Source organism: Saccopteryx leptura, chromosome 1, assembly GCF_036850995.1.
Source record: "Saccopteryx leptura isolate mSacLep1 chromosome 1, mSacLep1_pri_phased_curated, whole genome shotgun sequence".
In the NCBI taxonomy this organism is placed as follows: domain Eukaryota; kingdom Metazoa; phylum Chordata; class Mammalia; order Chiroptera; family Emballonuridae; genus Saccopteryx; species Saccopteryx leptura.
Window position 1 is genome coordinate 264,292,375 of NC_089503.1, and position 18,429 is coordinate 264,310,803.

General features: G+C 46.5%; 1 protein-coding gene across 2 annotated transcripts in view; it reads right to left on the bottom strand.

Annotated features, from left to right (window-relative positions):
- PEBP4 (phosphatidylethanolamine binding protein 4) overlaps positions 1 to 18,064 on the bottom strand; it is a 233,666-nt gene extending 215,602 nt beyond the window's left edge. Inside the window, exons 1-3 of one of the 2 annotated variants that reach the window (XM_066351677.1) lie at positions 17,950 to 18,064; positions 8,170 to 8,303; positions 343 to 469 (exon numbers count right to left, since the gene is read on the bottom strand). In XM_066351677.1, coding sequence (XP_066207774.1) covers positions 343 to 469; positions 8,170 to 8,285 — 243 coding nt within the window. In that variant the 5' untranslated portion in view covers positions 8,286 to 8,303; positions 17,950 to 18,064. Of the gene's footprint in view, positions 1 to 342; positions 470 to 8,169; positions 8,304 to 8,780; positions 8,889 to 17,949 lie in introns of those variants that run through there. The other variant, XM_066351668.1, reaches the window with a different exon arrangement.
- Between the last annotated feature and the right edge of the window lie 365 nt (positions 18,065 to 18,429).

The window sequence follows — 18,429 nt, forward strand, 5'->3', positions numbered from 1 at the left end:
TCTCCTCCTTTTCTCCACAGACTCCAAAGCATCCATCAACTGGTCCCCACAATGACCTAGGGGTGGGCTTGGGAGCTCAGGGACTGCAGAAAAGGCTCAGGCAGAGTGGCCCCTGAGCCCTGACAAACCTCTCTCAAACTGCAACCCTCCCACCCACCCCAATCTCCTCCAAGGCTGTGGGGTTGCTCTAAGGAAGGCACATGTTTATGGCAACAGCCATCTGTTAGCACCAGACCCAACCCAGATGGCTCTGCATACAGCTTCTAGTCACTCAGATGAGTAAGGTCAGGGGCAAACTGAGACCCACAGCTCTCATCCTCTAAGGCAGATCTGCTCACTCACCTCCAAAGCCTTCGGGAACTTGACTGTTGGCTTGGGCCAGAGGGTGATCTTCTCTCTGTAGTGGTTGCAGTCAGGAACAAACATACAGCCAAGGTTCCCCAACTCTGGGTAGGAAACTTCAAGGCCCCTACAGAGAGAGGGAGGGGGTTGGCCCATGTCATAGTATTAGGGAGCGTGGGGATTATAAGGCTTCAGTCTAGCACTGTTGGGAATGTAAAGTCAAATGGGATTGAATCGTAGACCTGCCACTAACTAGCTGTGTAATCTGTGTAGCCTAAGAGTTACTTGAACTATTGGTACCTCAGTTTTTTCACCTGTAGAATGGGGACACTAATAGTATCTACTTACAGGGTTGGTGCAACAATTAAAGTAAATAATCAATGCAGAGTGGTCAAGAAGTGTTCACTATCATCAGTGTTTACTTCTCAAAAAGAACACATAGGCTCTGGTTGGTTAGCTTAGTTAGAGGGTCATCTTGAAACCGCAAAGGTGCAGGTTCGATGTCTGGTCAGGGCACATATGGGAAGCGACTAATGAACACACAACTAAGGCACAGCTAAGTAAAACAACAAATGAATGCATCTCTTCCTCTCTTCTGTCCTCAAAAAGCAATCAATAATAATAATAAAAACATTCACATAATTAAAAAAAAAGAATACACATCCATAGGCAAATGTGGTCAGTGTCTTTAAAGTAGGATTGGGTTTGTAAGAATAGCATTTAAAAATTGCTTTTCAGGAATGTTCTTATTACATAAAGGTTTAGCAAATTCACACAGCCTTCTTTATGGGCACAGACTGTTCTCTCCCCTACCCAATTCAGATCCTTTCCATGTTTGGATATCCCACCAATTAATCCACTTCTTCAGGTTAAGAATTGTCCATATCTTAGGCTCTTGACCTACTACTATTCATTGCACTTTCAAAATGCTAATATCTCTCAGGGGGTAAAATACCTAGTCACTAAGGCTGTAGTATACATTTATTTATCTACTTTCTCCCTGAGAAAAAGGACCTGAACAGCATAAGTACTCTGGGAATCAGGTTCAATGGCAGGGTTGATCCCACAAGGAACACACTTGTATTTGGTTGTGGTTTTTTTAATTTTTTTTAATTCATTTTAGAGAGGAGAAGGAGGGACAGAGAGAGAGAGAGAGAGAGAGAGAGAGGAGAGACAGAGAGAGAGAGGGGGGAGGAACAGGAAGCATCAACTCCCATGTGCCTTGACCAGGCAAGCCCAGGGTTTCAAACCGGCGACCTCAGCATTTCCAGGTCGACGCTTTATCCCACTGCTCCACCACAGGTCAGGCACACTTGTATTTGAAACTTATGGATATAAGCAAGCAAGACTTCTTCCTCCTCACCCTTCTGTCATCTTTTATCATAAAGACCCAGAGTCTGTAGGGTTTGTAAACCCATGGTCATTGGTGCCAATTCAACACCAACAGGAATCCCCAATTTGAGTTACAATGAAGGAGGAGACTATTTACAGCAAACAGCTCAACTGTGATACAGCATGCTGTGAAACAGCTCAATAGTGTTACTTCTCAATTATGAAACAACACAGCTGTCAGGCACCCCTGGGTGTGAGGTAGCATGGGCCCTCTCCAGCTAGACAGCTATGCTCCACTCAGATGAGATAGCTTTAACCCCAGCCAGAGTTAAACACAGTCTCCAGTGTAAAAAGAACGTGTGCTTTCTGAGGTAGAGGGGAGCTGGCTTATATAGAAAGAAGTCCCTGCTCCTGGTCCCTGATTGGTCTGTTCTAATGCAAATGAGGACTCCAAATTATCACAATTTGATTGGTCTAAAAGGCATTGCTCTGATTGGCTGGTAAAGATACAGCTGGACAGAAAAAGTCTCAGTCCTATTGGTTGAAGTACTATTCCAGGAACTCTTTTATAAGGGCTGGCTCAGCGGGCAGAAAAACAGTGCAGGCAGGCAGTTCAGAGGAGGCTTCTCCCTTAAGCGCAGCTTGCATGAGAGGCTTCTCTTTAGAAATAGCTACTAGACTGTTTATAAATTTTAGCCCAGTTAGCCACCAGGAGCCCTTCTCAACAAGCACAGTCATGTTCTACAGATTCATCTGGTTAAGATGATTCACTGAGAGAGAAAGTGTGGGACCTCAGCCTTTCCAGGTAGCCCAGCATGACTGAGCAGCTCCACACCCCACCACTGGTCACCCAGAGCTGCCCACAGTTCTCCTCGGGGAGTGACGCTTGAAGGGGACCCTGTGCAAATGTAATTTGGGGGAGTAGATCTGAAAGGGGAGCTTCCTAAGTCTGAACCTGGGATGAAGAAAAAGACAGCTTCCTGGTGAGGAGCCCCACATTTCCCTCCTTCCCCCACCCTCCCAGAGGCTTCTGAGATCCCATCCTAGGCAAGGGCAAATGCAACACTCATCAGAGACAAGATAATTCCTCAGGTCAGCACCTGTGTGCCAGGACTCAGGTCAACTGAGGCAGGACAGTTCACCCATGCCTCTTAATGGAACCACCAGCTTGTGAGGCAAACTTGTTACTCTCAACTCTTCAGGAGTTAACAGTCATTGCTCTGGGATAGCACAGCTTTAATAGCTGTCAAAGAACATTTAGAGAACAGGTTTTCATTTAACTTCACAGTAGCCTTTTAAGGATCACTTGGTTGTTTCTACCACAACTCCCACTGCAGCCAGTGAGCTCTGGGGCCAAGAAGATGGACCTTCCACTAGCGGAGAGATAGAAGTCACCACAGGGCATGGAATTGGAAAGGCCAAGGGTCAGGGAGGAGGGAAACTGAGGATCAGAGGGGCCTTTCCTGGGGAACAAACAGGCCTCCTGCTTTTGTCTGGGTAGAATTGCTCCAAGTGCTAAAATAGTGAAACAAAATCAGCAAGTGGACATTTGATGAGAGTGCCCTGGCAGGGTCTATGCCCGGGGACTAGGGCCTGTGTCCCCAGCCCCAGTCACACGCATGGATCCCTGCTTGAGCCTGCTGTGTGAAGCCCTGGTGTTGCTCCACATGGGCAGGACAACCTAAGGGTCGTGTGCAGACCTCTGTCTTGATTAGCAGCTTTGCCAATGGCTTGGATGAGGACTTACAGAAGACAAATTTGATTTGGGAATGACAAAGCCAGTAACTAACAGTTCAGATGATCAAACCAGCCTTTAAAAAAATTGGACAAGCCTGAGATGAACTGAATCAAAAATAAGTTTAGTAAAAATAAACTTTAAAACTTGCACTCAAGCCTGACCTGTGGTGGTACAGTGGATAAAGCATCGACCTGGAACACTGAGGTCACCAGTTCGAAACCCTGGGCTTGCCTGGTCAAGGCACATATGGGAGTTGATGCTTCCTGCTCCTCCTCCTTCTCTCTCCCTCTCTCTCTCTTTCTCTCTAAAATGAATAAATAAAATCTTCAAACAAAAATAACTTACACTCAAATTAAAAAACCTTGCAGGTGCTATCTCCCTGCAGCGAGTGCCCTTTCCGCTGGGGGCATACTTTACAGGGAACATGTTCCACCTCCTGATCTCCTGATGGGACTAGGAGGCATCCAAGAAAGTGTGGGGAGAGGGGTGGGAACTCGGGTTCCAGCTTGGCCATGGTCGACATTGCAAGAGTGATGGGGAAGGAGGGAAGGGGGGAAAGGGAGGAAATGTCATTTATTGGGCCACTCTAATAAATCAGGTGCATCTTATAATATTATCCCATTTCATACAACAATATCTTGAAGCAGCTACTGTCATTTTTCTCATCTACCAGATGAGTAAACTGAAGCCCAGAGGAAGCTAAGGAACTAGCACAGAATCTCATAATTAGTAACTGAAGGAGAAGAAAGACATGGGTGTGCTTCCTTGTGTCCCTCTCCTTGAATAGGAGCTGATTTAGTGACTTGTTTCTAATAAAGAGAATACAACAGAAATGTTAGGACATCACTTCTAAATTATAAGGAAATGATAGCTTCTCCTTGGAAGCCCTCTTTTCCACGTGCTCCCTCTCAAGTCCTTGCTCTGGGAGAAGCCAGCTGCTGTGTTCTACACAGCCCCATGAAGAGGCCACATGGCAAGGTGACCAAGGCTGTCACAGCCATATGAGTGAGCTCAGAGCGGAACACTCCACCTGTCCAGCCTTCAGATAAGACTGCATCCCCAGCTGACCTCCTGAGAGACCCTGAGCCAGAGGTGCCCAGATAAGCCACATGTAGAGAAAATGTGAGGCATTAAGTATGTGCAGCGGTTTCATTTCAGGGAATTTGTTGTGCAGCAATAGAGAGTGACTACAACCAACTTGTCTGCATTTTCCCCCGTACCACACAGCTTCCCCAGGGAGTCACTTAGCTTCTCCAGGCTTCTGTTTGACTCTTTGGCATTTTAAGAATTGGATTAGAGAAAAACAGCTCCCCAGCTGTACCTGTGGAAACAGCTCAGAATTCCAGCTGCCCAAAACAAGGGTGGAGATGAGGTTGAATTCACAGAGACATGAGGAGGCTCAGAGGGCACCCCACCCCCTGTTGCATTTTTCTCAATGTGAAAGTGTGGGGTGCCACAGTCAGAAAAGAGCAATGGGGCCCTGACTGGTTAGCTCAGTCAGAGCATCACCCTAAAATGACAAGATTGTGGGTTCGATCCCTGGTCAGGGCACACACAGGAAGCAACCAGCGAATGCACGACTGAGTGGAATAACAAATGAATGCTTCCCATCCCCTTCCTCTCTCCCTTCCTCTGTCTCTCTAAAAATCAATCAATAAAAAAGTAAAGCCCTGGCTGGATAGCTTAGTTGGTTTGAGTGTTGTCCAGAAGTACAGAGGTAGCCAGTTTGATCCCAGTCAGGGCACGTAGAGAAACAGCTTGATGTTCCTGTCTCTCTGTCTCTCTCTCCCTACCTCTCTCAGAAAAAGAAAGAAAGAAAAAGAAAGAAAGAAATAAAGAAAGAAAGAAAGGAGGGAGGGAGGGAGGGAGGGAGGGAGGGAGGGAGGGAGGGAGAGAGAGAGAGAGAGAGAGAGAGAAAGAAAGAAAGAAAGAAAGAAAGAAAGAAAGAAAGAAAGAAAGAAAGAAAGAAAGAAAGAAAAGAAAGAATGAAAGATAAGCAATTGGTTTCTCTTCAATCGACCCTTCCCAAAAGTGGGGGCCCAGAACCAAAGCCCTTGAGAGGAATTGACAAATGAAGGTGGGTGCCCAGGTTAGGAGAGCTGTGGGTGAAGTGGGGGGCATGACATCTGTCTCCAATCATTCCAAGGACCGTCCAGAAGAAGAGAAACTAAATCTGTCCTCTGCAGCGCCTGAGGCAACACTAGATACAGAAAGGGGTGAAGTTAAAGGAAAGCAGGGCCGCCTCGACATCAGGATGCACTGTGAAGGGTGGAGCTTTCCAGCTCAGCAGAGAGTGCGGTGGGAGGCAGTGCCCAGGGTCACTGTGTGGGGGGCAGCAGGGAGAGGACTGTGGAGTGGACTCATCCAAGTGGCGTGGGTAGGACAACCATGGTTCTTTTGATTCTGAGATTGAGCCAGGGTTCTGACTCAGTGTTTTTGTCAGTCTGTTCTGGCTTATCTCAGGAGTAAGTGAGATATTACTCTAAAAGAGCTTTTCTGGCCTGACCAGTGGTGGTGCAGTGGATAGAGCACCGACTTGGGATACTAAGGTCCCAGGTTCAAAACCCTGAGGGCTCCAGCCTGAGCTCAGGCTCACCAGTGTTGTCAGCTTGAGTGCAGAATCATCAACATGACTTCGGGGGGTGTGTGTGTGTGGGGGGGGGGGTCTCTCATGAGTTGGAAGCCTGAGTTGAGCAGGTTTCTTGGGGAGGGGGCCCCAGCACAAGAGGTACTGATCCCTCCTCAAGGGTCTGATGTGTCCATGATGTGCTCATATTCAGTACTGATCTTTTACAAACAAAAACCTTCAGCGGGAAGAAAGACAAAGCTTCCTTTTTGCAACAATGATTTACAACCTGAAGACATTTCTTAGTGTTCACTTTAGTGTCAGAAGTCCATGCTTCTCAAACTGGGATCTGCTGGTGTGTTCTAGGGTGTCCTACAGATGGCTCTCGTTATGGTCTGAACGTTTGTGTCCTCCCAAAATTCACATGTTGAAATTCTAGCCTCTAGTTTGATGGCATGGTAGGTGGGGCCTCTGAAAAGTGCTTAGGTCATGAGGGTGAAGCCTTCATGAATGAGAGTAGTGCCCTTACAAAAGAGATCCAACAGAGATCTCTCTTTCCTTCCTCCATGTGAAGACACAGCGAGAAGACTGTCTACCAACCAGGAAGCTGGTCCTCACCAGACGTCGAATTTGCCTACTGCTTGATCATGGTCTTCCCGGGCTCCAGAACTCTAAGGAAAAATTTCTGTTATTTATAAGTCCCCTAGTTTCTGGCATTTTGTTATAACAGCCTGAATGGGCTAAAATAGCTCTTTCCTCTTTACTGGAGTTTGAGAAGCTCGGGGCTGCGGATGGGGTCAGCAGTCCGAAACAGGTGGGGAAAGAGCAGGAGTGCAGTCAAGTGAGAGCGGCTGATTCCACTCTGACGGCTGAAGCTGTGTCAGCACCACGGCAGGTGGCGTAATCTCTGGAGAGAGCTTATCTGTAAAGTGAAGGTGCCAATACTTGGAAGATTCGTGATGACCATCAAATGAGTCCAGGAGAGGAGCCCAGAGCGACGCTTGGGCCACAGGTCCAGCATGTGGACGCACAGGGAAGAGATCAGCAGATGGGCTGTAGGTCAGTCAACTCCAGTGAGCACACACCACAGGATCATTTCTTATGCATTCTACAGTGTGGGTGACACAAGGAAGCACAGAGGCACTCCAAATGCAGCCATTCCTGTGGCCTGGCCCAGCTGACCTGCCAGCTTGTGGGGGCTTGACTTTCTGCCTGCCACAGAAGGAAGCTTCTCTCCAGAAGGTTCTGCTCAGCTGCCCCTGCAGGTGCTCCCCGGGCCAGCGCCCACACAGGACAGACAACAAGGTTCCCCCCTTCTCCCACACAAACTTCACCCAGAACCGTTCCACTAGAGTTCTAAAAATGTACTGATAGGAGCAAAATCTGTTGGGGGGGGGGGGTTCTGGGGGTGGGGGGAAGATTTCATTTACCTAACTCTTTAAAGGAAAAGATGTATTTCTTTTTCTAAAAGTAATCTTTGCAAAAATTCAAATGTACACAAGAAAACAGACTAAGAAGGAGTTCTTCCTCCCTCTTTCCTTTCTGTTGGCTTCTGTGGAGAGAAAAACCGGCCACAGTGGTGGCAGAAAAGTGACCAGGGCAGCCCTCAGGATGACCCAAGACAGCTGAGACTGGCTTCCCTAAGCAGCAGTCTCTGAGGAGGGCGCTGAAATGGGACGCAGATGAGGAGAAGCGTGTGTCGCCCCCTCCCTCCCAACCCCAACCGCCCCATCTCCTCGGAAGGGAAGCTCCAGCCTCTTCCCTGACAGCAGCCAGCAGCCACACCCCCTGAAGGGCAGCCTGTCCCAACACTTCTGGGGCCTGTTCCTGGAAAGCAAACAACCAGCCCTCAAACTGCCACTTTTCTTGAAAATGCCACTTTGTAAGGGGAGGGGGGCGTTTCAGGCTGAAGGGGAGGGTGGTGGTGGTCTCGGGTCCAGCAGGGAGGCTGAAGCCAGCCCCTCAGAGCTCCGGGAGCCGACCACCTCCACACCCTCACTATCCCGGTCCCGGGAGAGCTGCCCTCTGGAAGGCAGGAGCCAAGCTCACAGTCCAGTCCTCAGTGCTGCCCCACATCAGGGTGCTCTCCTTCTCTGCCTGTCTGTGAAGGCTGCCTTAGGAGGAGGTGGTCCTCAGTTCTGGGAACACCCCTCCCGAAGACCCCTGCTTTCTGGGGCCCCACCAGCCTCACCTGCAGAAGGCGGCATCCGTGTCAGGCAGAGCCTCGTACGCACATGGGTCATTTTTCTTGACTCCGGTGACCACCAATGTGAGGCCCAGACACAGGGCCGTGGCGGCTAGCTTCATCGTCCAGCCCACGGGCACCTGGAACAGAAGAGCCTTTAGTGCTGCCAGCCCTCCGCAGGGGGAGCCCTTGCGCCTCGCGCACCCCACGCCAGGAGCCCATTGGTGGAACAGAGGCCTCCAGGGAGCAGAAGGAGCTGGGAGGGCAGCGGCCAGGGCTTTGGCAGTCCATCAGCCACCGGACACAAGTGTTTTAGGAGGACCTGGGCCTACTCCAAACCGGACTCAATCTGCAGTCCTGGCTGAAGCTTTCTCCTCCGCCCGAGCAAGACTCTGCCGTCACTCAAGTCCTGGCTGCCAGGAGCCGGAGCAGGCTGCAGAGCAGAGGTGCTTATGTAAGCCTCTCGGCACAGCGCCTCATCTGCCCTCACCACTTGCCCCGTGTGGTCTGCTGCTCAAGGGCCAGCCTGTTCCTTTGCTTTAAGGCAAACCCTGGGAAGCTGGTGACCCCAGGCTGTGGGCTGGGGGCAGGTTCTGGGGTGCTTGCAAGAGCCTGACCTTAGTTAGCTGTTGTTCTAGGAGCAGGGGTTCCGCTGTGCTGTGCCCTCGGACAGCCCTGCTCTTTATGCCCATAGCTCCTCTGCCTCCTGTTTTGACAGCCTCAGGGCTGGCTGGTGGCAGATGCATTTGGATGCAGCAATCTCCTGTAGGAGGGGCTGTGGCACAAGGGGTAGGGCCTCCGCCACCCTGAGGCCAGCCCTGAAGGGCCAGCTGAGGACAGAAGGGCTTGTCAGACTGCATCTTGCAGCAGTGCTGAACTCAGCACTCTCCCAAAATACTAGTCTCTGGAGGAGGCCAGCAGAGCCAGAGGAAAGAGGCAGCATGCCCCAGCACAGTGCTGGGAGGAAGGTGGCCTGGGGCTGAGCCTACTAAACGCTTCCTGGGAAACAGGGCTGCGGGAAGGAGTGTGAGGAACTCTGATTGGAACTATGGCTGGCAGGGGAAGGGCAAAGGTGACTCTCCCATTGCCTTCCCCTTCATTAGCTCTGTCTTCTCTGAGACAGGGGTGCGAGGGAGTGCAGCAGGCAGAATGGAAGACTCCTGAGTTTGCTCTGAGCTCCTTCAGACTGTTGGGAGTGTGGGAGAGAGTTATGCCTCTCTAGCACGCACCATTGTCCACTTCCAAAAACAAGTAATATGACCTTGGGGCCCCTGTGCCTTGCTAAGGAAAATGAGATCATAGTTATAAAATATATGCAGCTAGATTGTTTTTGTTTGTTTTTTCGTTTTGTTTTGTGACAGAGAGAGAGGGGGGGGGGGGACAGATAGGGACAGACAGGAAGAGAGAGGGATGAGAAGCATCAATTCTTCCTTGTGGCTCCTTAGTCATTCAGTGATTGCTTCCTCATATATGCCTTGACCAGGGGGCTACAGCAGAGTGAGTGACCCCTTGCTCAAGCCAGCAACCTTGGGGTCATGTCTATGATCCCATGCTCAAGCCAGTGACCCTGCACTCAAGCTGATGAGCCCGCACTCAAGCCGGCAACCTTGGGATTTCAAATCTGGGTTCTCTACATCCCAGTCCAATGTTCTATCCACTGTACCACTGCCTTGTCAGGCTCCCATAAAAACTTTAAAAAATTGAAACATGAGTGTTTCAGCTTATGCCAAACAAACTTATTTAAGTTTGTGGAAAAAACTGTGTCCCCAGTTTGTGTATGACTTCCATGGCTTTGAGGAGTCAGTGGAGGCTGTAACAGAGAAGGTTGTTGCCATGGGTTAACAGCTTACTTTGGAGGTGGAGGCTGAGAATGTCACAGAGCTATTGGCATCACATGGAGAGGAGCCATCTGCTGAGGACCTCATTCAGCTGGAGAAGCAGCTGATTGAAGAAGAAGAGATAGAAACCCCAGAACCCAAGAGATTTACTATCAAGGGTTTGGCGGAAGGTTTTTCTATGGTAGAGGATGGGCTGGCAAAATTTCAGGCTGAGGACCCCAGTGATGACAGATTCAGTAAGGTCTACAGAGCTGTTATGGATGCCTTGCAATGCTATAGGCAGATTCTGGAAGAGAAGAAGTCATCAAGCTTCCAGACTAGCCTGGAACAATTCTTTAAGAAGGTAGAGATGCCTGCAACAGATCCTGTATCCTCTGCACCAGCTGCTTCTCGAGATGAAACACCTGGAGTACAGGTAGAATCATCTCCAGCATCTCCTGCATGTTCCTTAGGTAATCCTGATTCTCCTGACCCAGTATCTCCAGCACCTGCTGCAGGTTCTCCTGCCTCTCCAGCTTCCTCCTTCCCATAGGTCACTCTCTCCACCTTGCAATACCCTTCCAGTGTGCAAGCCAACCACAGGAATAAAGGTAAGGAATTTCTTTTACCCCCATTTTTTTCTGTTACTACAGTACAGTGTACAGTACAGTATATTTATGTCTTTTTCCTTTTTCTGTGGCTTAGTTGTGTTTTTATGTTCTAGATTATGACTTTACAACTGTGTTAGGATAGGTAAGTGACTTAGGCTAGGGTATGTTTCAACATACACCCAAATTCAGGTTACATCACTGTCATAGGAATGGAACTGTCATAACCTGAGGATCCCCTGTCTATTGTGACAGTTGCACAATCTTGTGAATTTAATTAAAGCCACTGAATTGTACACTTAAAATGGTTAAATGATAAACTTTACGTTATGTCTATTTTAACACACAAATCCAAGGAACTAGTGTTTATATAAAGTCCACTTTAAAAACATTGGTTTAATCCATTTCCCACACTGTGTAGACAGCTTGTGACAGTCTGTGTAGCCTATGCTCCACCCTGCCAATTGGCTATACTCTCTCCCCACTTAAGGCCTTTGCACAAGCTGTTCTCTCTACAACGAGTGCCATTCTCTCCTGCCCTGTGACCGATCTGGCTAACTTTTGCTCATCTTTCAGGTGTTTTTTAAGCATCATTTTATTCAAAGAGTTTCTTGGATATCCTCTCATATCCACATACAGTATCTGCAATTCTGCCACCAGGATAGTGTGTAACAGGACATTTTTATTTGCCATTTACTTGTGTTACCATTATAGGGGAAGGACCATATGTGTCCTGTGAATTAGTGCATAGTAAACCTAGCACAGTGCCTGGGAAATAGCAGGTGCTCAGTTACCCATTTAAAGAAGGAATAAAATAAGGGTAGGGGGAGTAGATATAAACTTCCTAAAGGCACACCTCTGCCTCTATTAATGTAATCTGTGTCTCACTGAGCTTTGGGGGCAGTGTTTGTCTTGCCCTCAATAGCATTCAGTGATATCTTCCTTCTGTTGGTTTTCTCTGTATATAATTCATCCTGTGAGGGCCCCACTTATTTCTGCATTCCCCATAATTCTTTGAAAACAGGAGATGCTTAATAAATAAATGAATAAGAACACATACTTAAAAACAATATGTTGTAAACAGAATATTCTGACCTTTCGTTGTCCTTCATGTTTAAAGAACAGGAGAAAAGCCCAGCATAGACAGCTACCAACTGGAGATTATTTTGTAGCTCCTACCAGGTGGCTCTGGGCTGACCTGGGCCTGCACCAGAGCTCCTTCCAAGAGACCCCAGAACCAATATATCTGGTGACCAGCTGTAGACCACATCAGAGCACCACCCCATTAGTTCCACAAATGACACACCCAAGGGGTAGACTCAGCAAACACCAGAGCTCCACTACAGTGAATCTCACTCTGTGGGGTCAGCTGCCACACAACAGCTTGTCTGCTATAGTCGTAGCTAGTCCCCACAGCCAGTCAGCTGAAGGGTTCATTCCACCCACTGACATGCCAATAGCAATCAAAGCTCAACTACAACAGGAGGGTACATACAACCCATACAAGGGACACCACTGTAACACCTGGCTCCGGTGACCACAGAGACTGTGACAGTCTCCTGTGGGCACCACAGGACACCTATTATGTAAGACCATCCTGCCAAGACTGAGAGACATAGAATATCTACTTACTATGTAACAACCACAGAAAGGCAGCCAAAGTGATGAAACAAAAAAAAAGGTCTTAAATGAAAGAACAGGACAAAACTTCAGAGATAGAACTAAAAAAAATAGAAAAAAAGCAATCTACCAGATGCAGAGTTCAATGCACAGATTAAAGGATGCTCAATAAACTTAGGGAAAGAGTATATAAGCTCAGCGAGAACTTTGACAAAGAAACAGTAAACATAAAAAAGGACATAGACCTGTCCAAGGGGTCCTATACTGCCCCCTCATTTGTAGTTAACCCTCAAGGACCCCTACCAGGACAACTTTGGCAGATGGATGTTACTCATATACCTTCATTTGGCAAACAGTCCTATGTCCACATTACAGTGGCTTCATATTCCGGCTCTATAGTAACCTCTGTCAGAACAGGAGAGGCTGCTAAGCATGCTATAGCTCATGGTCTGTATGCATTGTTCTATTATTGGATTTCCTAAACTGGCTTAACTGAAAATGCTCCTGCATATGGAGCAAAAGCATTTACTGTATTTTGTCATGCTTACAATCTTTAAAGTTAAGGTATTATTAAAGTGTACTCAGCAAACATTTTAAGGTCAATTAAAAAAAAAAACAATTTAAAAGGGAGTAGTCATATCCTGGAACTCCTACGGGTCTACCATATCATGCTTTTTACTTAAAAAAAAAATTTTTTTTTACATTTCTTTTGGATGCTGATGAACAGGAGACACCAAATATTTTTCGCCTGCAAACTACTACCTTCTTTATTAGATCCAGCTAATACACTGTTTTGTCTTTTTCCAAATAGCTCCAGATATATGGAAAAGATTTATATAGGCAGATGGGGATCCTCAAACCCCTCAGCGAGATCTTCTGAGCATGGCTTTTAAGATACCTAGAGGCAGAAAAAGCCCAATAGAGATCAGGGGAACCACCAGCTTTTAGGACATGCCCTTAAAGGCTCCAATGCCCCAAAGGGGTCTCATAGGATGCCATCTGGGTCCTGCTTCAATAGTGGAAAGGAAGGTCATTGAGCTAAAGCCTGCCAGGCTTACATGCCTCTACTGTGAGGAAACAGGGACACTGGAAGGTAGGCTTCCCCCTCACTCCTCTAAGGGAGGGTTCAGTCTCTTCCAGCCCTGCTCTAGCCACCCATGACCTAACCTTGCCCAGAAAGCTGGGGTTTGCCACTGAAGGCTGAAGGTGCTCAGGGCCGTCAGCCCCATCTACGACACTGTGGACGAGCCTAGGGTATTTCTTCCAAGAAGCAGGTAAACTGATCTCATTTGCACAAGGGCCACTTAACTATGTTTTGCCTGAATAGTCAGGTTTTTTATTCTTCCCTCAAAGATCTCTGTTGTGGGTGTTGATAGTCCTATGTTCTGCTGCTTTGCTTAATATATAGTGTTTCCTTTATCCCTCCTATCTCAATGCCCCACTCATATTTCAGGCTGGGACCTACTCCTAATGTAGAGCTCTCTTTCCCCCTTTTGCCAACTTCTATTATGAATCTACCATTGCCACCCAGCTTAGTGTATCCCAAGGTTCTCTTTACCATGCCACAGTTGCAGAGCTCCAGGGAAAAGCTACCTGGTCTCATCTCTCCAGGCAGAGGAGAACAGAAGCTCCATATCCATGCATGTTGCAAATGGCTTCTCCAGTCTACCTGAATCATTACCAGGTAGAAGCAGTGGCCACTGGGACTTGGACATGAGTTGCAAAGTATAGAATGGTGACAATTCCAGTGCCATGCGGACTTTTCCTGGATGTGGACTTTTCCTGGACTCCTGCTCCCTGTGACAGCTCCTAACAGACTGAACTGTGGTTGGGTTGCATTTTTCAGGGATTTGACATGGTGATGGGGCCAACTTGGACTTGGTGAACATGTTAAGGACACTACTCTTTTATGGATTCTTGCTGTATTGGCCAAGAGTTTGCTTAAAGGCTTTTAATCACTGTAAAAAAAAATAGAAGGCTGGATAAAGAAGATAGGGCACATATACACCATAGTATACTAGTCAGCTAGAAGAAATGATGACATCGGATCATTTACAGCAGATTGGTGGAATCTTGATAACATTATGCGGAGTGAAATAAGCGAATCAGAAAAAAACAAGAACTGCAGGATTCCATACATTGGTGGGACATAAAAGTGAGACTAAGAGACATGGACAGGAGTGTGGTGGTTACGGGGGGTGGGGGGAGGGACGGAGGGAGGGGGGAGTGGGAGGGGTACAAAGAAAACTGGATAGAGGGTGACGGAGGATGATCTCTCTTTGGGTGATGGGTATGCAACAGAACTAAATGACAAAATAACCTGGAAATGTTTTCTTTGAATATATGTACCCTGATTTATTGATGTCACCCCATTTAAATAAAAATTTATTTATAAAAAAAAAAAGGACATAGAAACGATAAAAAAGAATGAGTCACAAGTGAAAAATACAAGAACTGAAATCAACACTACATTAGATGGAATCAACAGTAGATTAGATGAAGCAAAGTATCAAATTAACAGTTTGGAAGACAAGCTAAAAGAAAAATACCCAGTCAGAACAGCTAAGAGAAAAAAAAAATCTAAAATAATGAAGATAGTTTAAAGGACTTCTGGGACATCAAATGTGAAAACATTTGCATCATAGGGGTGCCAGAAGGAGAAGAGAGAGAGCAGAAGATTTAAAATTTATTTGAGGAAATAATGACTTCCCTAACCTGACCAAACAAAGTAGACATGCAAGTCTAGGAATCACAGAGTCCCAAACAAAACAAACACAAAGAGGCTCACACCAAGATACATCAAAATTTAAATGCCGAAGGTTAAAGACAAAGAGAGAAGCTTAAAAGCAACAAGAGAAAAACAATTAGTTACCTACAAGGGAGCTCCCATTAGACTGTCCGTTGATATCTCAACTGAGACTTTGCAGGCCAGAAGCAATGGGCATGAAATATTAAAAGTCATGAAAAGCAAGGACCTACAACCATAAATGTTCTACCCAACAAGGGTATTATGTAGAATTAAAGGAGAGATAAAGAGCTTCCCAGACAGATAAAGCTAAAGAAGTTCATCACTACCAAACCGGTATTACAAGAAACATTAAAGGGACTTCATTAAGAAAAAGATAAAAACATGAATAATAAAATAGCAATAACTACATACCTATCAATAATTACTTTAAATGTAAATGAACTAAATGCTCCAATCAAAAGGCACAGGGTAGCTGAATGGATAAGAAAACAAGACCCGTATATATGCTGTGTACAAGAGATCCACTTTCAGATTGAAAGACACACACAGAGTGAAAATAAAGGGATGGAAAAAGATATTTCATGCAAATAGAAACAAACAAAAAAGCTGGGCTAGCAATGCTTACAGCAGCCAAAATAGACCTTAAAACAAAGGCTATTAACAAGAAACAAAGAAGGACTCAGCAATTCCATTCTGGGTATTTATCTGAAGAAACTCAAAACATTAATTTGAAGAGAGATATGCACCCCTATGTTCATTGCAGCATTATTTATAGTAGCCAAGATATGGAAGCAACCAAAGTGTCTATCGAAATATAAATGGGAAAAAAGAAAGTTATGGCATGTGTGTGTGCGTGCGCGCGCGCGCACGCGCACGCGCACACACTGGAATATTACTCAGCCATAAAAAATAATAAAATCTTGTTATTTGTGACAACATGGACACACCTAGAAGGTATTAGGCCAGGGGTCCCCAAACTACGGCCCACGGGCCACATGCGGCCCCCTGAGGCCATTTATCCGACCCCCGCCGCACTTCTGGAAGGGGCACCTCTTTCATTGGTGGTCAGTGAGAGAGCACAGGATGCATCCTGTGTGCTGTATGTAGTGGCGCCACAAAGCGCAGCAATGCGGGACGCACGAGTCAGGGCTCCAGAAGCGCGTCATATCACTTGTTACGGCTAGCAGCGACAAATATGGAACCAGACACTGACCATCTCATTAGCCAAAAGCAGACCCATAGTTCCCATTGAAATACTGGTCAGTTTGTTGATTTAAATTTACCTGTTCTTTATTTTAAATATTGTATTTGTTCCTGATTTGTTTTTTTACTTTAAAATAAGATATGTGCAGTGTGCTTAGGGATTTGTTCATAGTTTTTATAGTCCGGCCCTCCAATGGTCTGAGGGACAGTGAACTGGCCCCCTGTGTAAAAACTGGCCCCCTGTATTAGGCTAAGGGAAATAAGTAAAATGGAGAAAGACAAATACTATAAGATTTCACTTGTATATGGAATCTAAAAAACTAAATGAACAAACAATACAGAAACAAAATAAAAAATACAGACAACAGACTGATGGTTGCCTGGTGAAAGGGAGGTTGGGGGAATGGGTGAAGGAGATGAAAGGATTAAAAAGTACAAATTGGTAGTTACAAAATAGTTACAGGGATGTAAAGTACAGCATAGGGAATATAGTCAACAGCACTGTAGTAAATACATATGGTGCCATGTGGGAAATGGAAATATCGAGGGGGTCACCTTATAAAGTATATGATTGCCTAATCACTATACTGTACACCTGAAACTAATATAACATTGAATGTCAACTGTAATTTAAAAGTAAATAAATAAATAAAGTACAGAAAAGAATCCCCAGAGTCTTCCAAAATGAATCTGGACCATCTTTTTATTATTGACTACAATGTATAGCTTTTGATACACCATTTATTATCAGATAACCAAGTTGGAAAGTGTCTTGGAAATGTGAAAATATCAAAATATAATTCCTTTTCTTGTGATTTTATGAAATTCCTGCTTTCCTTCTATTGCATTTTGAATTGTAGATCTTTTAATTTATCAGACAGAAGGTGCAGGAATTGGTGCTGGTGACAGGGGGTGGGGTGTAGGGCCAGTGGCAGAGAGAGTTTCAGAGCCACAATTGCTAGCAAGTACATTCCCTAAGAATGAGGAAACTAGGAGAGTATCTATGAGATAAGCCCAGCCCTGCCACTGCCCCATCCACTCCTTTAATCCAAGCTTTCTGCTATACTGGCAGGAAGCTGGGGACCTGGGCGACTTCTTGCCAGGGACACAATTTCTCCTTTCCAGGAGTCCAAACTTGTTGGCCTCAGCAACCAACCACAGACTAATAGCCCATGTCTTTAGACACAGATTGTACGTATTAACGAATCACTTCATCGACAGAACAGAGGGAGGGCCCCAGTGGTGTTTTTCAGGTTCATTTGCTGCCATGTCATCCCCAGAGGCTTGAACATTTTGTCTGTCTTCACGGAAGTGAGAACTGAATGTAGAGCCTACCAGAGCTGTACATTTACCCCCTCCTTTTGTGGACAGATCCAATCTCTAGTTCTCCCCACATGCCTAAAGTTGGGAGGAAACAGAGATTCTTCTTACCATTGAAGGGGTAATCAGGACCCCACAAAAGATGGAAACTCCTAAGTCTGTTGGAAGTAAGACCTTTCTGAGCTGAAATCAGTAATGCCCATCCCAGAGCTCTACAGGAGGAAATGTGCCCAAATGCCCATTCCAGGAAACACAGATTCCCAGAGACAAGCATGCAGAAGCCCTACACTTAGCCTCAAGTCATCAAAGTGAAGAAACCAAAACTACCACCCTCAACACTAACCCCTTCTGTTCTCCGGCCGCAGTTCCCTGAGATGCACTCATTCTCTCTGTCTCTCTGTCTCCTCCCTGGCTGGTCCTCATGGAAAGTCCCCGCCTCACGCTGATGGGGAAGAGCCCTGTCACTTACCCAGAGCAATGTGGGAGCTGTTGGGTGGCAGCTGCAGGGAGGTGAGAAATCTTGGCAAGTTTCTGGGCTGGATGAGGTGGGGATCAAGTTCACTCTAGGATGCCCCACAGTCTGGGCCCTTAGGGGAATCAGGGTCTGGCAGTGTTGAGGGTGTGAGAGTTTTGGGGTGGTCCCTGGAGTGGCAGAATTGGAGGCTGCAGCAGTTGGCCGTTGGGGAGGCAGTTGGAGAAAGTTCCAGAGAGTTCCAGGGAGGAGCTACTATGTAGGGTGGGAGAAAATAGGAAAAGAAGAATGAGTGGGTTTTGGGCATTCCCCCTTCCAAAGATTCTAAGGAAAAGAGCAGAAACCACAGAGATGATTCTTTTATCATTTCTTCCACATTTCAGGCTACGTTATGAGACGTGCAGAAGGGGCACTAGGATGCACACAGGGAACACTGCAGAACAGTGGAAAGAGAAACCATGGAGACCACACTCCAGG